Source organism: Pogoniulus pusillus, chromosome 15, assembly GCF_015220805.1.
Source record: "Pogoniulus pusillus isolate bPogPus1 chromosome 15, bPogPus1.pri, whole genome shotgun sequence".
Lineage (NCBI taxonomy): Eukaryota > Metazoa > Chordata > Aves > Piciformes > Lybiidae > Pogoniulus > Pogoniulus pusillus.
In genome coordinates this window covers 7,680,311-7,704,147 of record NC_087278.1, presented here as the reverse complement: position 1 = coordinate 7,704,147, position 23,837 = coordinate 7,680,311, and the positions used below count along the sequence as shown (strand labels likewise).

At 41.9% G+C, this 23,837-nt stretch overlaps 1 protein-coding gene across 2 annotated transcripts in view; it reads left to right on the top strand.

The window, feature by feature from the left end:
* Positions 1 to 2,263: 2,263 nt before the first annotated feature.
* Positions 2,264 to 23,837, top strand: part of EP300 (E1A binding protein p300) — a 61,803-nt gene continuing 40,229 nt past the window's right edge. For both annotated transcript variants that reach the window (XM_064155169.1, XM_064155168.1), the window contains exons 1-2: positions 2,264 to 2,380; positions 17,649 to 18,307. In XM_064155169.1, coding sequence (XP_064011239.1) covers positions 2,287 to 2,380; positions 17,649 to 18,307 — 753 coding nt within the window. In that variant the 5' untranslated portion in view covers positions 2,264 to 2,286. The remainder of the gene's footprint in view (positions 2,381 to 17,648; positions 18,308 to 23,837) is intronic.

Sequence of the window (23,837 nt, the reverse complement as noted above, 5' to 3'; positions counted from 1 at the left end):
CGCCCGGCTCCTCAGCCCACCGGGCCGGGCAGCGGGGGCCAGGGGAGACAGCGCAGCGAAGCGGACTGACCGCCTCCCCGCCCTGGACCGCAGGTTACAGACGGTCTCTCCCAGAGCCGTCGCCGTGCACTTTTGGGCCGACGGAAAAGAGCGTGAGGGGCGGAGAGAGAAGGCGAACGAAGGAGACTTTTTTTTCCCTTTGAACACAAAAACCTGCCTGCGCCTTTAAGGGGCGGGGCCAGGGGAGTTTGCGGAAGCGCCGGGCGAGGGCCGCGCGCTGATTGGGCGAGCGCGGCCTCGTGACAGCAGCTGGGCGGTCCCGCACCTCCGCCCCCCCGCCCCGCGCGCCAGCCCCCCGCGTTCCATTGTGTGCGCCCGCGCGCCGGGCCCCGCCCCCCGGCTGGCCACGCCCCTTTTTTCTCTTGGCTCATTTCCGGCTGCCGCCGCCGCCGCTCGCTTCCCTCCGAGGACTCGGGAGAGTGAAGAAACAACAGCCGCCATTTTGTTTGTGTGTGAGCGACTGAGGGAGGGAGCGAAAGCGAGAAGCCGAGCCGGACGGGGCGAGCCAGGGGGAGGGCAACGCAGAGAGACCCAGGGGCCGGCCAGGGGACGGGGAGAGAAGCGAGGATCCGAGACGCTACCACCCCCCCACTCCGCCGCCGCGACAGCCTTCCCGTCTCCTCTCTCTTCTTTCTTCTTTTCTCTCCTCTCCTTTATCCCTACTTCTTTCTCGCCCCCGCTTCTTCCCGCTCCGCCACACACGCCATAAGAGCGGCCGCAGGCGGGCCGCCGCCGAGCGCCAGGCAGGGGCAGTAGGGAGCCTGCGCTCGGCCCCCGCGCAGCCTGCGCCGGCCCGCCCCACCCCCCCCCGCCGGGGAGCGCCGAGGGCCCCCTCCCCCTCCCGGCTATTTAACCCACCCCGGGGCGAGTCCCCCGCCTTCCCCCGGCGAAATTTTGCTCCTATTTTATTTCAGTTTTAGCCCCCTCGTCTTTTCAGAGGCATCGCTGACCGGCTTCTCTCTTCCCAACTACCAACCTCTTCGCTTCTTTCCCCACCCTGGCAGAGGCGAAGAGGGAGTCCCTGCCGCGCCCGAGAAGCGGCTGAGGTTTTTCTCCCTTGCTTTCCGCGCCCAGCTTAGCCCTTGAGTCCGCGGGAGCGGCGACAGGCAGCCCCCTCCCTGCCCGGCGCCAGCGCTCGCAACCATCCTTGGCTACCCGGGAGGGGGGGAAGGTAGGCAAGGGGGGGGGGAGGGGCCGGTTTCTTCCTCCTCCTCCTTCGGGATCGGTCTCTGCCTGCGCTGAAGGGGGGGTAGCCTGCTACTGAAAGCGAGAGAAAGAGGAAGGGGAAAGAAGAGAAGAAAGGTGGGGGGGGTGCAAAGAGGGTGTTGAAACCCGCCCCCCACCTTCCCATCCCGCGATCGGTGCTGCCTCCATCAGGACAACAACCCCTCCTCCTTCCCTGCACAACAAGATGTGAAGCGGAGACTCCTGGGACTTATCCTCACCCTCCTCATCCTTACAGCTCCCCTTTCTGCAGCCATTAGCGACGGGCGAGGAAGAAGCGAGTGGAGCTGGGGACCCCGCGCACGCCTTGCCTCTCCGCCCGCCGTCTCCCCCCCAGCCCTGTCGCTGGCGGTGGGTATTTTTTTGCAGGGTGGTGTTGGAGGGGGAAGGAGCTGCCGCTGCTAGAGGACGGTGATCTTTTTTTCTTTTTTCCTCCTCCTCTCCCCTCCTTCGCCCGCCTCCTTGTGGCGATGAGGAGGAGGAGGACGGCGCCGAGGAGGAAGAGGCTGATGGCGGCGGTGAGGAGGCAGCAGGAGGAGGAGACCCCCCGAAGGATGAAGATGATGATGGTGGTGACGGCGAGGAAGCACCAGCAGCACAACAGCCGGGATTAATTTTACTGAAAAAAACCCCAACGAACCACCAATCCACCTCACCAGCCTCTTTTTAATTTTTTTCCTCTTTTCCTTATTTTTTTTTTTTTTTTTGGCGGGGGCCTTACCTGCTCTTCCCATCTTCGCTCAGCCCTTTCGCCTGGGGGAAGAGGCCTCTTCCACCCCCCGCCCCGGCTCCCACCTTCTCTCCGCTTCTCCGCTGCAGCCCTCCCGAAGCCCGAGGGGCAGAAAAAGGGGAACTTGGCCCCCCGTCCTCCATCAGATCCTCCTCGCTGGCTCTCGGCGTTATTGTTGTTCTTCAGCTGACTCGAGGCCCGAGGAGGAGGTGAAGGTTTTGGGGTTCACCCCCCACCGTCTCTCCGAGGGATTGTCTAAAAAAGAATTAAAAATGGCCGAGAATGTGGTGGAGCCGGGCCCGCCTTCAGCCAAGCGGCCTAAACTCTCCTCACCGGCGCTCTCCGTGTCCGCCAGCGACGGCACAGGTCAGTCTCGGGGCCCAGGCCCTCCCCACCTCTGGGCGCTGCAATTACTGCCCTTTTCTCCCCTCTTCTGCCTAAATCTCCTCCTCCCTTTTGCTGCTGTTAACTCATGCCTGCCTCCGTCCTTTCTGCCTGTCTGCTTCTCCCGTTTGCCTTCTGTTTGAACCTATTAGCTTTAATGTCATACTGAGGGTGTTTGGATGTTTTTGCCTTCTGTTTTCTTGGGAGTGATTGAAAGCTGATCAGTTTAGTGGGCTTTTGATCAGCTGCGGATAAGACTTAACAGTTGGTCATTTTCGTCTGTTTCAACAATAGTAGTCCTTGCTGGGCATATACCTTTAATGCCATTGGCAGAAATACGAACTAGTGCTAAAGATGATGCTTTTGTGCACTTTATTGTTGCATTGCGTGTGTTAAGTTCTTACACACAAATGTGCCTTGGTTTCTGTTTTACTTACGTACGTGAGGTGTTCTTACAGTTTTAGATACGAGGTTTATTTACCTGCTCCTTTTCTTACATTTGATTTACCTTTTCTTTTTTACAATCCCCCTCGCAGAAGGATATTTAAAAACTGCATTTCTGATTCATATAGGCTGTCGACTTGAGGAAAAAAACAGCTAAGGCAAAAATCTGTATCTCAAACTTAGGGCATAAGCTTTATTGAGACTCTTCTCTTCTTAGAAATGAAATGTTTTTTCACCTTATTTACATTAGGAATCAATATGGAGTGTAGTTCATCTCTCATCTCCTATTTCTGTGCTGCGAGACTAACACGTCTGAAATTATCCTGTGGACTCAAAGGCTGTGAAGATGAAGGGGTTTCTCTGCAATCCTGCAGAGGTCTTCGGTAGTGCTGCTAGAGAGCAAACTAGAGGCTGGAAACCTCAGGTGTCCCGATCCCTAGCAAATATGAACTGGTTGTACTGGGAAGGAGGAGGGAGGAACAAAGGGCTGTTGAGCTTTTTAATGCTTGTTGTGAAGCAGATGAGTATTTGGTGTCGTTTTGCTATGAGAGTAGTTGGTTACCTGTCCCACGGGAGTTTCTTTGAACTTACTTTAGATCTTCTTAGCCTATGGGCTATGGAGGAAGCCGCCTCCTTGCCAGGGTCTGGTGAGTGGTGGCATTTCTGAAGTCACCATTGATGTTGTTCAATGCAGTTAACAACTGGCAAGAGAAAGGAACAGTTATTTGTATTTGTTGTGTTTGGTGGTTTTTTTCGTTTGGTTGTTTTTTCTTGTTGTGGTGGTGGTGGTTGTTGTTTGGGGGGGGATTGTTTTTCCTTCTAAAAAAGAAAGGCTCCTTATTTACAGGAAACAGTGTCTTAGTAGCTTATTTTTCGGTTGAGCAGTGAATGCGATTCTGCTTGGGATCATCTTCAGAATTTTGCCTTTTCCCTTCTCTGTTCTTGGTGAATGAGGTGTTAGTCTTGAAGAGTTTGAGTGTAACTTTTAGAGCATATTAGATACAAGCAGTGTTATGTTGTAACTGGAGGAGGTTACTATTCCTAATATCAACAGGTTTCTAGTGAAAAAGTAGGAGAGCATTGGAGGAGCTGCTCTTTAACTAGAGCTGGAGGTTTTGTGCTAGACTTGGAAACCAGGACTTTATTCAGCAGTGACCTGTTCTAGTGTGTTATGACAGTAATTATCTTGCGCTGTTAGGAGAGGTGGAATAACATGTTTTGAGAGAAGTCCTGATAGGTGAAAAACCTGGAAGTTAAGGACCGATTTTGATGTAGATGAACCGAGGTATCCCAAGTTAAGACGTTTGTAATCAAATAAGCTTTGGATAATTTACAAATATTTTCCTGTTTGAGGTGCAGATTTTCACAGACTTAGTCTATTTTAATAATTGGTGTACTGGGCAGCTTAATAAATTAACTTTTTATAGTTTTTACAGTTAAAGCAGTTTCAGTAATGCACAAATGAAATGGATTTTCTCGGTGTGACTGAGCTTGTCATCACCTGGTAGCTAGGCAGAGGTTTATAATGTTGCTACAGAGAAAATACTGAAGCATTCTTTTCTGGATTTTTCAGTTGACAGCCTATTACCTGGACGTGGGACAGTTCCACTTTATGTTTTTTAACACATCATCATATCTCTTTCTCTAAATGAAGTTGAACCTCTTAACCAACAAGTGTGTTTTGCTGCTTGAGAGACTGCACTTCTTTTCTGACCCACTTTTACTGTTGTGGGCAACTGCTTTGAAGTTTTACCTTTTTTAACCTATCGGCTGTTTAAATTTGCTTTGAAATAGTGCAGGCAGCTTTCATTAAGTAAATTCCACTTATAGAATCTGCTGTTGTCCCCACTCCTTAGTTAATTATAGATAATAAATAACACGGTGCTTATGTACTTACTCAAGCACTCTTTTTAAAACGGTTAGATTCACAGCATCATTAGAGAGAGGGAAGGAGAAAGGCAGGAAACTTTTACTGTTGGTGAAAGTTTTTCTAGCTCATAGTGGATCTTTCAATGTGCTCATTTTGCTGCACCCTTTTCAAGTAATTTCTTAATCTATATACTGGTTTAGCCTGTTAGATACTAAAATCGAGTTACTGACTCTAACTTACACCAAACTTGCAGATGTTAAGTGTCTTTATATTGAATATTAAGTTGTCTCTAAATGTTTTGAGTGGAATGTAGTAAACTTAAGTGTTGGTGATTTTATTCTAAAAAGAAGTCGGCAATGTTGTCCTAATGCACTTGTTATATTTGCAGCAGCCAAATATATCTGCATTTCATACAGCTGTTGCAGTGCTGCATCTTCCTCTGTATTAAAAGTCTTAAATGATTCGTATGTTTCCTGCTCAGAGTTGGCTTTGCCGTAACTTTGAGTTGCTTTATTAGTGCCAATTCCTCCTTTAGAAGGTAAAAATAACATATAGACTTGCAGAGAAACTGAAGTGTTTGTAACACATTTTGTAACAAACATTTTGAAGTAGTTTAGAAAGTCTTGGTGATGTACCTGTCATGTGGCATGTTAGATTTTTTGAAGGGTCTCCTTTTTTCTTTAATGTTGTGTAGTTCTAGGATAACTTCAGGAGTAGGATGCTGTGGATGCCCTTCATCAGCCAGAGATTTTTCTACAACTTTTCTTTCCATTAAAATGTTAAATTTGTTATGAAGAAGGATGGTAATTATACATATATCTTGTCCACATGTTGAGTTTTCTGAGGACAATTGTCAGCTCTACAGTGGGTTCACCTATTGCTGGTACAGTATCCTTAGTATGGGATGAGAGCTTGTGACGCTTGATGCTCGCACAGCTTGTACTAGCATGGTTACATTGACACAAGTACTTAGCCAGCATAGCTCATTTTACTTACCTTACCATAATGATAGAAACGGTTTGGATATGTAGCTCCTAATCTAAGAAGATTTTCTTAAACATTACATTAGCAGACTGGTGCACACCAGTCTGATTCCCTTCATCCCCCCATATAACAGAGTAAAATGAGTGCATCCTGAAGTGTTGTGTCCTTGAATAGATGGGTGGAAGTTTGACATAAATGTACATTTTAAGCTGATTGCCTTAGAGTACTGGGGAGTTTTAGCTGTTTTTGAATTATCTGATCATCTTAGTTTTTCTTGCAGTAATGCAGGTGTGCTGAAATTGTCACACAGAGACTTCTATGTGGCATATTCAAGAAGGGAGAATTTAATCGTAATTTACTATTCCTACCCTTCCTTCCTCTTAGAAATAGCTTGTCTGTGAACTAGTAGTAAAGCATTTCAGGCTCTCGGTTCAGAATCGCTCTTTCATGAAGGAATACAAACGGAGTATATTCTCTTCTGCAGCATGACTATATGGTACTGGGTTGCTAGATCCGAAAATTGGAATTTAACTGGTCAGTGTTTCTTGCTGTAGCATTGGAGTTCAGTTTTGTACAATTAAATTGGCACATCTGCTGTACCAAAGATCGGCATACATCACTGTATCCAGAAGCTCTGTTTTTTCTGAGTAATAGCACATCTTCAATCTCTCTTTCAATATTCATCTTTTGTAAAGTTTATACATTCCTTTTTCTTATTTTTATTTTTTCCCCAGGAACTGCTTTTGACCTTTAAAACTTTATTCTTCCTTACATCAAAGGGCTAAGACTTGTAATAAAACTTCTCACTTGGACTACTGCAATTTTGACTAATGCCTATCTTTCATTTGTTCCAAATATATCAACTAATCTTGTCTCGCTGCCTTTTCCAGAGGCATATGAGTGGTTTTAAATTCCTTTTTTCAGACAGGGATGGAGTTTTTTTTTCCTAGCGTTTGTATATACTACTTTAAAAATAAAATACTTCACCTATTTGCTTTATCTTTATTGTTTAGGACCAAGTCGTTAGCTAGAGTTGACTTGTAGCCATCAGCTAACTACTCTTATTCCTCCTTATTGAGAGCCACTTTGCTTTGTATTTGCTTCTTATCCAAGTGCTAGATATTGGGATGAGAGAAGCCTTTAAAGATGGCTTGATGGGCGGCATGTACTGTAAATTGAGTGTTGAGGTGATGGAGGCTTGTGGCAAAAAAGGACATATGTTCCTTGCAGCAAGTAGATTCTGGAAGTAAATTAAGAAAACTTAACTGTGAATGATTGTCTTTAAAAAGTAAATGGATCGTTCACATGGTGCTTAGTAACGTTTTTAAGAAGATCTTGCAGACTTTTGAACCTTGGAGATTTCCAGACTGCTATGTCTCTGCTTTTTTTTCCTCTCCTTTCACCGACTGAATTGTCTCTGACAGAAGTGTGAACTTTTTCTGAGTAGTGTTAGAAAAGTATTTAATATCTTAAAAATAAATACGGGGAGTGTACCTTTTGTGATGTAAACCTGAGGCTTGAGCACTTACAAGTAAAACACTTCTGAGACTAGAAAACCAGATTGCAGCTGCGGTTTAAAAATACAGATTCACAAGTTTGATATTTAAGGGAAAATCTTTGTTGTTGATCTTGGTAATTTAAATTCTAGGTTAAAAAACCCGACCTACTAATTTAGATGTTTTATCTTGTTAGGACATGGTCCTAAAGCAGGGTTTGGGCTTAGTTTAGAGGGTGCCTAGTTCAGTTTTTTGTATCACTTGTGTGTTTGCAGAAAACCAAAGTTCATCTGGGAAGAGTTACTGAATTCGAGTTTAGTGTATGTTTTCAGTTGCAAGTTTTATAAGGTACTGGGAACTTATGCAGGGATTGTGGTTTCTTGTACCTTTTACAACTTGGAGAAAATTACTTTATTACTAGGTTTTTATTTTGTATAGTTTAGTGTCTATTCCTGACATCTCTAAGTTTGGTTATCTCCAGTGTGCCAGCTCATTGTCTTGCTTAGCAGCCTTTTGGGACTTGTTCCAATCGTGTAATGATACCACTTTAACCTTTCTCATCGCTAGTGCCCCCTCTGAGAGGGCTTGGCCAAAAGTAATTTAGATTTATTAGTTGACAAACGGAGTAATTTTGCTGTGTAGATTTCACTGGCAGATAAACAATACACACCTGTCTCCAAGGATTTGACTTTTCTGTCTTGTCTTAAACTGTAGCAGCAGGCTGAAGTAACATGCAGATGTCTCTGCATATGGTTGTATGCACTGACACAAAACTTCTGTGTTTACACTGACTTTGTAGAGCTTCAGCTAGGGCAATTCACAGAAGCCCTCTCCCTGAGCAGTGTGACCTATCCGACAGCATGGCTATGTTCCCTTCCTAAATAGCAACAAGCTTCCTTAAACTGTATTGGCATATGAACGAATTTAAAGTTCTTTTAAAAACTTGACATGCTGTATTCTTCTCCCAGTATGTTTCTTTCAAAACGTATTGAAGAAAATCAGAAAAAGGACTGTTGAGTTCAAATCATAGTAGCTTGTGGTTTAGTTGACTGTGTCAGGTGTGATTACAGGAAGAGCAAGGAGATGAAATTATCTAAAGTAGAATTTTCATTGAAAAGTGCAAGTTGGGTACAGCCCTTTCAAGTACAGGACAGGTTCTTTATTATGACTGGGTGACTGTGAGATGAAGCAGAGAGACATTTTGCCTTTTTTTTTTTTCATTTGACAGGGTGAAAAACTTTTTGTGGCATCTCCTATCAGAGATCAAAGTAGAGTTTTGAACCGTAGCTGCTTGCAGAATCATCATTTACTCTTTTTTGCTTTGTAGAACTCCCAATTACAAGTGAATAGTCAGTGAACTAAAATGTAATTATGAGAGGCTTTTTCTTTTTTTAAAAACGAATTATCTTAAATAAAATTTTGACAAAATGCTGGTGTGTGGCTTGGTCAGCACAGATTCTGCTGAAGCTTAGCTGCCTTTTATGTGTTCCTGAATATATAATTTCATAGAATGTCAGGGGATGGAAGGGACATCGAAAGATCATCTAGTCCAGGGCAGGGTCACCTGTACCAGATCACACAGGATTTCTGGGGAATTACTTGTTCAAGGTGAAGAAGTCTGATGGGCAGACTTCTGTTTTTTGTTTACATGTCTGTGTGTGTGTATATATCTCTCTCTCTCTGTGTGCATATATATATGTATGTATGGGTTTTTTTGTCTGTAAATTCAGCATTGCTTTTTGGTTTTACCTAGAATAATATAGAATAAAATCAGCTCAGTAACACTCAGAAAATTGGCTTGACTTTTTGGTAACTGTATATGCAGATTACATAATTTCAAAGTTGTTAATTTTACTCTTTTGAAACCAGTTTTCAACAGTTTCTAAAGTGAAAAGCTTTCAAGTGTGTTTGTGCACGTATGGATGCACCCTTTCTATCTGCACATACCCATTCTTTTGCCCACCAGTAAGGCATCTCAAACTTTCCAGACTTATGTGCACCATGGTCCGCACTTTATCAGACTCCCAGGGGAAATACCTTTGTTACTACTTAGTGATCCCCTGGACCAACACTTGGTGTGTTAAGTTTGTCTTACAGGAATTTCAGTGGCATGTGCAGGATAGTCTTTGGAACCAGAATACTCAGAGAATATTCACTGAAGTTAAAGGTAGTGCCATAAAATGTATGCAAATAACATCACCTTCACAAAGAAATTTACAATTACGTGATTTCAGAATTGTCACAAATTCATCTTACTTGCATCATCAGCAATGACAAGCTAGTTCCTTTGTATTGTGCTGGGTAACATCAACAGGTACACAAACAGCAGTGAGTCTGAAAACCATTAAGTAATGTTTAAAAATTGAACATAATCTATTTTGCTTCTTGCACACAGTCTTTTCTGTATGATTACACCACTTCTGTTTTCTTAGCACAGTTCTGTATTCCATAAACATAACCATGGAATTTTCACTATGATTTTCAGTGATAAATACCTGTTACCTCTGTCTCTAAATACTGCTTTTTAAAAGAATTTTGAATAAGATAATGAAAATGAAAGCAGTTTGTTATAGATACAGTTTGCTTCTGAAGTTACCAACCCCATGCTTCAACTAGATGCCTACTAGAATTGGCATTTCAGTTTATATTAGTTTAGGACAGTTATAACTTAAACTTGGAGCTTATTGAGACTTTTTTCCTTAAGCAAAAGCTAATGTATTTGGCACCAGTATTTGAAGAGGAATTAGGATAGCTTTAAAAAAGAAGCACGATCCTCATTTTAGGACTTCAGTAAATGTTGAATGATAAGGTGCTGCTTCTTTAGAATACTTTTTGATGTTGTTGTTTACTTATAGAATACCTGGCTGTTACAATTAATAATGAAATAATGTGTATTCTAGATGACAAACTAGGTTTTGACCAATAAAAGTTGGATAGTTTAATAAAGTGTGCCTGAAGTTGCATGCTACTGTGCTAAACATCTTTTGTGCCTTCGTGTTTGTTGTCTTTCAAGGGTTTTGAGTATGCCCTTCTTAGACGTGTTTTCTGCTAGCATTGTTTGCAGTCCTACTTCAAGTTACTGAGTTTCTGGATATACAGTGAACAGATTCAGGTTTTCTCTGTATTTTGCAGGGGGGAAAGGAGGTAGTGCTTCCTCAGTTCTTTACAGGGACAGAATTAATGTGGAAGTCTAATGCTTGATGACATTAGTACCCAAACAGGGTTACCCAGAGTAAGAGTTCAGTTACTGTTGCATAAGCAACAGTGAAGACCTGTGCATCCTCCTTCCACTTTGGAGTGATGATTAGGATTACGTAGGGACTGACGTCCTAGGATTTTGCAAGGTGTAATTGCAGTGATGACTCTACACCTAAATATTTTAGCCTGATGTTGAATTTTTGCCCCTGTGTTTTCCTCTAAACTAATAGACTAAATCCACATTTTAAGTTAGAAAAAACTCTTTATCAGAGTTTGTGTTACCTTTGGGTAATTGTGAAAAATCAAAAGCCTTCTCCTTAGTGGGATTTAATGGCAAGGATAAAGATGGTCTTCAAAATGCTGTGCAGCAAAGTCCTTTCACTCTTACCTGGCAGGACACATAGAGGTTTTGCTTCTTTCTTACATGTGTTTTGGTTTTGTTTGGTGATTTTTGTTTCTCGTTTGGTTTGGTGTCGTATTGTTGGCTTTTTTGCTTGGTTGGGTTTTGTTTTGGGGTTTTCTTTGATGAGTTTGATCTGTGTTTTTTCCCTCTGATAAAACTGCTTGAACATATCTGGCTTAATTTTCTGCTGTTGCAGTGGACTTGAGAATTGATGACTTTTATTAGCTCTTTGTTTCAGGTCTGTGCTTTCCATTTGCTTCTGCATTCTCATGGATACATGAGAATCATCTTGTGAGGATGTGGCTTCTTATGTTGTTATGAATTTCTTTATTTTTACTTTTTGAGTTCTGCCTTTTTTTTTTAAAGGGCATTTAAAACAATGTATTTGGGGACCTGTAATATGCCAGTGCTTGACTGCAAGCCTGAATGCCTGGTTTCTCTGGAGTATTGGTTGTATCCTCTGGGCACTTCCTCTGTTACATCTAGGCCATGTTTGGTTCCTGGATAGCTTTCCTGTCACCATGCAGGGAAGATACCTCAGCAGTTGATCGTTTTTCTTTGTTTGAAAGCACAGCAGAGGTATCATGTTTTCTGTGTAGTCCAACATCGTCTGTGGCTCCTGTCAACCCTGTCACATGCATACTTTGTATTAAGCCTTGTCCATTTGTTTCCCTGTGAACCCAACGACTGTGATACAACTTGATCCATTGATAGATTTCTGGAGCCTAGAAACACTTGTGCAAAAAGGTGGCTGTTGAGCAGCATTTTAATTTGACGTGTCTGTGTTCAAAGTGTAATATAAATGGGATACAGGGGCAGGAACTCTAAAGACTCTTGCCTCTCCAGTTAAGTGTAAGCTGTCTTACTGTTGCCGAGTTCTTCATGTATCCTCTTTCACACATGATGTTCAGACAAACCAACTCTTCTGACTCTAAATGCTTGAACGTCTTGTGTCTGAGGATGCAGTACACATCAAATTGTTCTTGCTACTTTGTAGCATGTGGGCAAGTTCTTAGAAAAGTGGTATTATTTACCGCAGCCTGTTGGCTAGACCCAGGTAATCTCCATGTTGATAGAAATGCCTGGTTTAGCATGAAAAGTAAATAGAGGTCTGTTGTCTAAATTTTGAAATGAGAAAATGTCTGAATTGTGATTGTAGGCTAGAAAACATGCAAAAGAAGTGAACCCACAGGTCCGTTTCTCTGCTAAGTAGTTAGTGTGGATATTGCATTTTCCTTACTCTGTGTGCCTTGTCAAAAATCCCTACCTTGCCTTGCATGTGTTGAGAGTTATTGCTGTCACTGATGCTGCCAGGTAAAACTAGCTTGAAATAAATACTCTAAGTCATTGGAAGATTGATCACTTGATAAGGCACCTATGCCTTACTGAGTTAAGGATTGTGATTGCACCCTAGGAATCTGAACTAGTTTTGAAGTCCATTTTGATGCCAATCCACACCTGGCAGATTTTTGTTTCTTGCTGATCAGGCACTGAGAAAGACTTGGAAGTAAGGTCCAAAACTGAGAAAATGATCCATAGAATGCAACACAAGTTACCGCACTGATTTTTAACAGTTTAGGGTGCAGTTCATATTACTTAATCCTGTCTTAACTGGACTGTCGTAGAAAGAAGGGACCTGCTTTATCTGCTGTCTTTTCTGACCCACTTTCTCAGTAAAGTTCTAATGTAACCAGGGCGAGTCAGGCCAGTTTTTTTACTCTAAAAAACAAAACACAACCGAAAAAAACCCCAAACAAAACTACTTGCTTGAGTGTTCAGTATTGGTACAGATCTTAAAAGGAGTTATGTGCCTTTGCATGTTCAGACTACCTCAGGTGAAAACTTTCTGATTCCCTACTTAGATGTCGTTTTGTGGAGGTACTTTCCTTTTCATTCCTGTGAATCCTAGGTGGCAGTAGCAGTCTAGTCTATCTCCTTACCTATGGAAAGAAACACGCTAATAATACTATGAATAACATAATGTGAAGTCACTTTGGGCAGTTCTCGATTTGAAGATTTAGCTCTACACTTACTGCCTGCATATTACTGGGTGGTTTTGAGCTCTTAGGCTGGATACCATCTGCTCTGATACATCTCTGGTTTTTGGTGTCTGATTATACCCTAAGATCTCTAGAGATTATGAAAACAGGTAGATGAGCCTTTGTGGGACTGATTTGCTTCCCTCTTCTTCCCTGAAGTTTTTTGTTAGTAGGAAGCCTTTGTGTGTATCCTTAATGAAACAGCTTGTGAGGATGGACTGTGTGCTGGAAAGTCAGTCAGTTCTCTGGAAGTTTGTCACCATTGTCTTAGCTATGCCTTTGACTCTTGCATGCCATTATTTTGCGTAGCCTATGAACTGTCTGGCCTAGCCTTGACAGTTTTTGTACTGGTTGTGGAACTAAAATAGCAGTGGGCTTTAGGATAAGTATTATGTGTAGAAGACTGAAATGGGTGGCAACTGTTGCTAGGGATACACAAAATCTTATTGATCTTTATGGACTTTTGAGACTGTTCATGTTTCAGTTGCGTTTCTGAAAACCTCTGCCTCCTGGCAGTTGACTAAAACAGTGATTTTCATAGTTTACCAGGCAACTGAAAGTGTTTCTAGTTTTGTTGTTTCGTCTACTGGGTGAATGACCTTGAAGGATTTTCTCTTTTTATAAAGAGAAAATCCTTACCAGAACATTTTATTGTTGCTATTTACTGCTCAATAATTTTGGCTTGCAGTTGCTAATATTTTGTGTTAAATCTTCTGTTGTGTGTTCGGCAGAATTAAAAAGTCCTAGCAAGTTAATCTTATATAGACAGGGCATTTGTTGGTGGTGGTGGCTTTTTTGTTTGGTTTTGATGTAAAGAACTCATCTCACAAACATTTAGATTTGGGGTTTTGTTTGTTCAGGGTGTTTTTTTTGGGGAGGGGGAGGGTTGTTGCTGTGTTTTGTTCAGTGTACCTGTCGATTAGTAGTCTTTTTGAGACCTTAATGAAAAGCAATTTAAAAACCACTTAGAGGTTTTAATGACTTTTTACTTCCTGTTCGTAGGTAGCACAGAGTGACCAGGCCAAGGAGGTCAGGCAGCTTATACCTGAATATTCCAACAAGCAAACAAATCTTAAAGCTTGAGTTTTCTCATTTGTGAGGGGAAATTTTGAGAAGAATGAGATTACAGGAAAGCAGAGTCATATTTTCTTGTGAAGAGAGATGAGCAAATCTCTGTCTCTCAGAACAAGAATTGCTCTGCTTTCTTACAATGTTATATCTGAGATATACGAATCAGTCCTGAGGAAAATATTATGTGGTGGTTTGAAAATGAAAGAGTTTTTCATATCTAGGCATTGTCTGATCACTGTCCAGGTGGATTTGTGAAAGGCTAAATAGAAAACTGTCTGATAATAAAGGCGAAATGGGGATTTTTTGGGTTTGGACTCATTGTGTCCGGGAAGCTGTGTCTGTTGAAGGGCAGAAGTTCCATCCCCAGCTGCAGTCAGTCACTAAACTGACTTTTGAGCTGCGTGGGCGTCTTTGTCTCAGCAGCTGTTTCCCGGTTTGCACATGGAAGATTGCTGTGTGCCGCTCTTACGCTTCTGTTGAAGCACAGACTAACTTGTGAATTACTGATCATATTTTGTACTCCTTCCTCATGTATGACTTGTATGTCAGGCTGTTAGTCAGAGTGTTCTCTGGATGCAGTGTTTCAATATTTTCTTGTAAAAAGCATCCTAACAGGCACCTTAAAGCACCCCTTGAAGCTGTTTCAAACCGTCATGTATTTTCAGTTGCTTTCTTTCCTTGGTGTCCCCTCTTTCAGGTTCTCTTCCACAATAACTCTTCCTATACTTATCAGTATTTAGTTCTTAAGCTAATAATTGAGCATCATAAGTTTTGTTTGGGTTTCTTTTTTTGGTGGGGGGGAAGTGGGGAAGTTTTGAGAACAACTACCTGAGGGGAGGTTGTAGCCAGGAGGAGGTTGCTCTCTTCTCTCAGGTGGCCAGCTCCAGAACAAGAGGACACAGCCTCAGGCTGCGCCAGGGGAAATTTCGGCTCGAGGTGAGGAGAAAGTTCTTCACTGAGAGAGTCATTAGGCACTGGAATGGGCTGCCTGGGGAGGTGGTGGAGTCGTCGTCCCTGGGGCAGTTCAAGGCAAGGTTGGATGTGGCACTTGGTGCCATGGTCTAGCCTTGGGCACTGTGGTAAAGGGTTGGACTTGATGATCTGTGAGGTCTCTTCCAACCTTGGTGATACTGTGATACTGTGATACTGTGATACTGTGAAGTTGTGCCGGGGGATGTACAGGCTGGATGTTAGGAGGAAGTTCTTCACAGAGAGAGTGATTTGCCATTGGAATGGGCTGCCCAGGGAGGGGGTGGAGTAACCATCCCTGGAGGTGTTCAAAACAAGACTGGATGAGGCACTTAGTGCCATGGTCTGGTTGATCGGATAGGGCTGGGTGCTGGGTTGGACTGGATGATCTTGGAGGTCTCTTCCAACCTGGTTGATTCTATGATTCTAATTATTGTTTTAAATGAAGGAGAACTTGGAGAAATTTTGTCTTGGTGCTTCTTTCAGGACTGAATCTTGAAAAACACTAGTTATGCTAAAGAAAGCCAATGATGCAAATGAAAGATCTGTTCTCAGTTTGTGGCAAAACAGCTTTTAGTATTAAATTTATGTTAATGATGAGCAGGCTAACAGATTTTTATAGTTATTTAATGAAAGTTTTCATTCTGTCTCTGGTGTTTATATGAAGAATATCTAAATGGAGATATAAAACTTGTTCTGTTGTGGTATACCTGCATTCTTCCCAACCTCATACCATATTTTTAGAATTCTTAAGTCATGATCTTATCTGCGGTAATAGTTACAAAGCTGTAGGAACTTTGTTAGTACTGGAGTTTGGCAGTTTGAATATGGTATTGTGTGAAAGAGTTTGAACAGATTATCACAGTATCACCAAGGTTGGAAGAGACCTCACAGATCATCAAGTCCAACCCTTTACCACAGAGCTCAAGGCTAGACCATGGCACCAAGTGCCACGTCCAATCCTGCCTTGAACAGCCCCAGGGACAGCGACTCCACCACCTCCCCGGGCAGCCCATTCCAGTGTCCAATGACTCTCTCAGTGAAGAACTTTCTCTTCACCTCAAGCCTAAATTTCCCCTGACGTAGCTTGAGGCTGTGTCCTCTTGTTCTGGTGCTGGCCACCTGAGAGAAGAGAGCAACCTCCTCCTGGCTACAACCTCCCCTCAGGTAGTTGTAGACAGCAATAAGGTCACCCCTGAGCCTCCTCTTCTCCAGGCTAACCAGTCCCAGCTCCCTCAGCCTCTCCTCGTAGGGCTGTGCTCAAGGCCTAACGCTGAAGAGCTTTTCTCACTTGTGTGCTAACTGTAGTCTCTTTTCCATTAATATTTGTACCAAGTGGCATCAAGATAGAATTCAGTGTAATTGGTATTTCCTTTTAAGCTCAGTTGTAGTTGCTCAACTAATGAATAGTTTTAGGTCATTGTTTAGATCTGAAGTTTGTGAAAATGCAGCGCAGTACCCCCCAACAGAGCATCCATGAAATGACCTTTTTTGACAGAGGCAGTGCTGAAATGTTCTGATAGTTAACATTAGAACCCTTCTTTTTCTAGATACTAAGCTTCACAACCTAGCTGTACACAGTTATTTCACAGGGTGGCTCAGTTCTTAGACATAACATTTCTACAGTGTTGTAACTTCCATAGATGAAATACACAGATAGAGGTGCATGCTCCTCCTGGGCTGATCAGGAGAGAGAGGACAGGCTCTTCTCACTTGCTCCCTGTGACAGGACAAGGAGCAATGTGTTTAAGTTGCAGCACAAGAGAGTCCACCTCAAGGCAAGGGGGAACTTCTTTACTGTAAGAGTCACAGAGCACTGGAACAGGCTCCCCAGAGAGGTTGTGGAGTCTCCTTCTCTGGGAACTTTCAAGGCCTGTATGGATGTGTTCCTCTGTGATCTGTGCTAGATTGTGTGGTCCTGCTCTGGCAGGGGTGTTGGACTCAATGTTGTCTCCTTTCCAACCCCTCATATCCTGTGATCCTTCTGCTGGCATGAGAACTTCTTGTTTTCTTGAGCAAATTGATTTTTCTATTTATATATCCCAAATAGTAATTTTTCTCCACTTAGTTATCTTGGGGATTTCATTGCATGGGCTTTTGGAAAAAATGAATGTGATTATTCATCCAAGTGTTTTTTCACAGCTTTGTGGCCAGGCAGTGCTCACTCTGGCAAGATCCTGGTTGTCCATTGAAGTTCACTACAGTTCTGCTGTTTGGTTCTGAAAATGACTGGATATAGCAGATTAAAAAAAACCAAAACCACTACAAAAATCGAAACATACAACAACAACCCCAAACAAACTTCCCACCAAAACCTTATATTATAAATAGTAAACATAGTTTTTAAAACTATATCTGTCCTAAAAGTGACAGAGTCCAGTGAAACTTCAGAACTGAAGACAGTGCTTTCCTGTCAGTGTTTTCATGCCTTCTAATAATTGTCTCATTCTGTTGGCTGTGAGATTTTTATTCTTTTTTCTCCTCTTTGTCAAATTTCTGCAGTTCAGAGATGATAGTGTGAGATAACCAGAGATATTTCAACACTGATTGTTACTGAAAAGTGAAGTAGAATGGTCTTCTGTAGTCTGTAAAGTTTACAAGTTACTTTTATCACAACAATTTGAATAATCTTCAGTAATTGATACAGGAATTTTGCTGGAGCATAGAGTGAAACTTTGCTAGTTACTTGAAACAAATAGAAGCCAATGAGCCAAGATTTTTCTTTGAGATGCCACTGATTGCTCTGAACTCATGTAAAATTTGTTTTGTTTTTCAGATTTTGGTTCACTCTTCGATCTGGAACATGACTTGCCAGATGAACTGATCAGCTCCACAGAACTAGGACTCACCAATGGTGGTGACATAAATCAGCTTCAGACCAGCCTTGGCTTGGCACAAGATGCTGCCTCTAAACACAAGCAGCTCTCTGAACTTCTACGGGCTGGTAGCTCCCCAAATCTCAATATGGGTGTTGGTGGCCCCGGCCAGGGCATGGCCAGTCAAACCCAACAAAACAGCCCTGGAATGGGAATGTTAAACAGCATGGTGAAAAGCCCCATGGCACAGGCTGGGTTGACTTCTCCCAGTATGGCAATGGGTGCAAGTGGACCAAACCAGGGTCCTTCAGCCCAATCCACAGCAGGAATGATGCCAACAGTGAACAGTCCAGTTAACCAGCCTGGCATGGGAATGAACACAGGGATGAATGCTGGCATGAATCCTGGGATGCTGGCAGCAGGCAACGGACAGGGAATGATGCAGGGGCAAGTCATGAATGGTTCAATTGGAGCAGGCAGAGGGAGACCTAATATGCCATACCCAAACCCAGGAATGGGTAGTGCTGGTAACTTATTGGCCGAGACACTGCAGCAAGGCTCTCCACAGATGGGAGGACAGGCTGGACTGAGAGGACCACAGCCTGGTGCCATGAACAAGGTAAGACAAGCTTAACTTGACTTTACTTTTCCTTTCTTGTTGACTTTTTTGTAAGGTTTGTTCTTCTGCAGTATATGTTCTATAGAATAAGTTTTTTCTTGTTGAGAGTCCTGGATTGTGTGATAAATAGTTTGTGCTGCTAAAGTGACAGTCAAGGGAGGTGAAAATTGAGTCAAGCAAGATTACTGCTGAATTAAAACCCTGATTTAGAAGTCTTGTAGCAACATAGATTACCAACAACACTGAAAAGTAACCTGATTGTATTTTATTCTGTTCTGTGCTTCGTCCACAAATACATTCTCTCATCTGATATGAGTGTGAGGGATGTTATAGATGTTATGGTGCTTTTTACTTGCTTAATGAGAGTATTGTCTGAGATGAGCAGAGTGTTGGTGCTCTTGCAGATAAGAGACACATGCAGGTTTGAATGAACTACACTGTATGTGCTGAGATACACTTTGCCTTGTAAGAAATAGGCATTGCAGTTAATGGTGGAGAATGAACACTTGGTTATGCAGCTGAAGACAGATGTTGGGTTCATAAAAGACTGTTAATACAACTCAGACCTAAAATGCAAAGACTTTGTAGATTTTAAAACTAGGGGAATAAACCAGAAAACTGAGTAAAAATATTTTTTTTAGGGGAAATAGAGGTGCCTTTGTCATTTAAGAGATTGGAAGAAAGTTGTCATGAGGCGCTGAGAAGACAAGAGAAGGGTTAGTGGTTTAAGTGACAAGGAGATGCCTAAATGTGTTTTTTACCATGCACAATTGGCTTTTTTAGAGTCTAAGAGCCACTTGAATATTTCTTCTCAAGCTTTTAGTGTTTTGATCAAAGGCTGAAAAAATACTTAAATGTTTCTCTTTACTTTAGGTGGGTATTTCATGTTTCTTGGCTAATGAAGGGGAAGGGTTTTGCCAAATGCTTTGCAATACCTGAACAGATCTATCTTGGAATGCCTAAAGTCACTGTACTTGGAGGGCTCTTAATGACTAAATAGCAGAGTCTCTAAATATATTTGAAACATTAATGCACAGCATACTTTTAGTTAATGGTTTCTCTGTGCTTTAATGTATTAAGTAAAACTATTTTAGTGTCTTGTGAATGTTGCTAATTATGAAGTTCTTTGATGTTAGCTGTTTTATTAAGCTCAGTGTGCCACTAACAGTGGTTCTGATGTATGTATGTATTTGTGTTTGTCTAGTAATGAGTCGATTTTGTGATCTGGTCATTTCAGATACTTTTGCCTGATAGGAAGGTTGGTGCAGTGCTGTGTTAGAGTTGAAAATTTGTATGCAGTTTAGTGGAAAGAAATATGTAGCTTATCAGAATAGTTCTTAGATTGGAATTATATAATGTCTTATGCATTATTCCTTGACTGTAAAAAAAAAAAAAAGTACTTTTATCTTCAGAAAGTTGTATTCAAAGGTCAAAAAAATGATGTATTGGGTATTTGGATGAAGTGCAACTTCTTAATCCTGTCTTATCACAGCTCAAGTGGGGTTATGAACTATAATACATCTGTTTACCTAGGAGAATTAAAGGATGCAAGCCCAAGCTTTTTGGCTGATATAGTCCAAAATTAAATCATCATCCTTGCTTACTTAAATTCTAAGTTGTGCTGTACACCTCAAGTAAGAACACTTTCAATTTTTTGGGGATTATTCAGACCAAATACATAGTTTTCAGTTCATAGTCCCAAACTGGTTAAAAACACTCAAATATCTTTAATTACTGATTAAAAAACCTTGAGACTTTTAGTGTAAGTATGGTGAGTATAGCCTTCATAAAGGAGTTGAAACTGCTGGTTGAAAAGAACAGTCTGAAATGGAGGCTGAAATTCCAGAATGTCTTCAATTGGTTTGGCTGTTGGCAGGGAGCCTGTGTTTTAACTTCATGCAGTGGAGTTAGCAAAAATCTGACAACAGTGGTGTCTGAGCGTTTTATCTCTCCACCCATCTGCTTTTGTTTTTTCCCACCTACAAATCTTCAAAAAGCAGATGAAAACAGACCCTAAGCAGTTGTTTTGAAAAGCTTTTTTTTCTTTTTTTTTTTTTAATTGGTAAATTTAGTGCTGTGTTGCCATTAATGTGGGAGTTTGTGTAATAACTTCTGCAGCTTTCCTTCATCACTGCAAAAACTGTGCATTATCTGGGAACTGTCCTTCAGCAGGAGGAAGAAACAGACTAGACACATTGGTTATGTTCACCTTTGTGTTAGCTTGCTAAGGTCAGCCCTTCTAGGTGATGGAGGGGGTTGCCTTTTGAGTTTTCTGAGGTGTGTTGTCTGTAAGGGTTTGTGGGAAGTAGCAGCTTAGGTTTCTTGTGATCCTGACTAGTTGGCAGGAGGGTTGTTATGATCTTCTAACGGTTTAGATGAGCTCCAAGCAAAGTTGTTCATATTTCTGCTTTATTCTGTTGTCCTTTGGAGTTCCTGAAGGGTTTTCTTTTCACTCCTCACAAAAACATCAGCTAGCAGTAGAGTGGAATACTTGCTTTACAATTAGCCATTTACTTCCCATATGGTCTTGTTGCCTGTGCTACTTTTTAGGAGTTGAAGTCCCCAATGCCTGTGTAAATTGATTTGGGGTCACATGGTATGCATTAACTTGCAATGTCATAATCTGCTGCTTCCATGCTGTAGTTTTATGCATGATGTAAGCAGTCTCTGAGATACAGAGAACTGATTCTGTCTACATGCCATATCTATGCCATTTGCATGACAGGCTGTGCTGAGAATCTTACAGTCCCATGGTGTCATTTGGGGAGGGGGGAAAGAGTTTAATTTGAATTGTTTTTCTGGTTCACCTTATAAGTTGGAAAGCTGATGCTGATGTAAGGGAGGGAACATGTTAAAATATATTAAAGGAGTTGATATTGCCAGTCAGAGGAGGGTGTGGGCCCTACTTTGGTAACAGTACCAGTTTAAAAATGTCTCTGGAAGTGTATCCTGAAAGGAACTTCAGAAATTTGGAGGGGAAAGGAATTGCAACAAGTTTTGCTTTCTTGAATAGCTTTTTGTTTTCTATGCGCCTTGGTTGTTTGCAAGTTGGGAGGATGTCAGACATGCCTGTTACTCTTAAAATAGTTTTGGAAATGGTTTGTAATACAACTTCGATTCTTTCAGCATTTAGGCATTTTTCAGTCTTTGTTTCACTAGTTTTACAGCTTTGATTAATTTAGAAGTAAACAGATATTACAGAGCTTGGATTTGCTAAGTTAAGAACAAATTCATACTTCCTGTTTTCAAGCATTATTAATTTGGAATTACAGCTAATTAAAACATCTGCTTTGTTCCACTGGATTCTGTCAAGAGTGCCCAGTTATGGTTTTGTTAAACCTCTGTTAAGAAGAATCAATGGCAGTATTTTGCAAAGGCAACTGTAGTTCTTCAGAATAACTGTAACTTCATTTAAGTAAACCTGGTCTAGTGGAAGCTGTCCCTGCATATGGCAAGGGGAGGTTAAGGTCCTTTACAACCTAAACTGTTCTAGGATTGTATGCAGTTTCAGAACAGTAAAGTCCTGTTCCAGGTTGTGGAGAGATTGAAGATTTCGCTCTCAAATTGTAAAATCAAGGAAAATGAAAGCAGCTTATGTGCCTTACTGTTAGCATATCCAGTGTCATTTTAGGTAGAAGGTCAGTGTTCTTGATTGCCTTATTATTTTCAATAGCTGTTTGGTTCAGCAGCTAAACATATCATGTAAATACTTAGACTCTGATTGCAAGGGTACCATATGATCAATTACTAATCCATTACAAATGTAGTTGTGTGTTTTGGTCTGTTTCACTCTTCGGTGAACCAAAGATCCCAGTGTAAGGCAGGAATTGTCTCTTTGAGGGAGAAATGGAGCACTAAAGAGTTGTCCTTAGACTAAGTTTATGGAGTGGATAGAGGAGTGAAATAAACCTAGTGTTTTCCAGTAGGTGTCTTGGAGCTTCATGCAGTCAAGTGCAAAGAGTAATGATTGCTAGTAGTACTTGGAAAGAACCTAGCAGACATCACTGGCAAAAATTAGTTGGTTGTGTCTGGGTCTAGCAATGTTCTAGCAGTCAGTAGAATAATACTAGAAACTGATGTATTATTTAGCAGTTGGAAATTCTGTCTTTTAAGAGTCAGATGGAATTTAATATAACTAACTTTCCAGTTGTGATCATATGGTAATGAAGACACTTTCTACAATCAATATGGTCTTAAAGTGTTGTGTACATCGTAGTTGCCCTGACAGATACATAGAATGCCTTAGTTCTGAAGGGACCTTAGAGACCATCTACTCCAACCTTACTACCATGGGCCAGGATGCCTCTCAACTAAAATTGGTTGCTCAAGGCCTCGTGCAACCTGGCCCAGAGCACCTCCAGTGAGGGGGCATTCCCAACTTCCCTGGGCAACCTGTTCCAGAGTCTCAACCACCCTCATACTGAAGAGCTTCTTCCTAAGATCTAGTCTAAACCTGCTCATGCTCAGGTTAAAACCGGTCTCCATTGTCCTATTGCTAGACATGGCTGATACTGTAGATGTTTAATAACATTCTTCCAGATATTCCAGCATTAGTTCTATTTCTTTTTCTCCATGGTTACATTTACCTTTGCACATCTTAGGAACTGGTCATTATTCAGTGCTCTTGCTGATATCTGGTTGTCTTTCAAACGCTAGACTGCCAGTGAAGCAGTTGCTTTCATAGAAAGACGTTTGTAGTATTTGTAATGTCTGTGTGCACAGCTGTAAGAGTTAATCCTCTTCAATTTCTACTCTCTTGTACTGACAGTAAAACACAAAGCAGAGTTAATTACCTGCTGCTCTTCTGAGCTGAACCTGCATGTGTTTCATGGCATTAGAAGAAAACTTCAGGGAATTTCCTCTGCTGTTGTAGTTGCTCCTGTCAGATGCAGGAGGAGTGTCTAAACAGCCTTAGATATGATGCTGCTTGTGAACTCATGTCATCATGTTGCCTGAACGCACGTCATCCATGCCTTTCATGTGGTGAGAGGTGCACATCTTCCACCATTTTGGTCGTGACAGCCCCTGATTGCATTGGAGACAGGAAGGTCAAGTTGTTTTCCACTGTGTACATGGGAGGTATAACCATCTAAGATTACCTTTGCCATCTCTTAGCCATACATCATCATCTTCTGTTGTGTTCTTTGTTTCTTCCTCTTCTCCTTTTCTGTGATGTGGATTTCTGTCTGCTCTTCCTTGTGTGTAAGTCTGCATGTGTGATGAAAGTAAGTTGAGTCTGTGAGTTGAGGAGGAGAAGAAAAACAACAGATGAGATGGATAAGGATTTGGGAGGGATAGGAAGAGCAGTGGAAGGTGGTGTGGCCAGGACAGAGCAAGCAGAGGCTGCACTCACTGACTCGTAGCTGTGATTTCAGCCATGTGTGTTTTTGTGTGATACTGCAGATGAAGCCTTGTACTTGTCTCATGACCTATGTGTTGCTCTTTATGGTTTTTCCCACTGAAATTTATACAGAATTATCTTCCCTCTGTAGTCATGAAGTCATCCATTTTTTACTGTTTTGTTTTATTC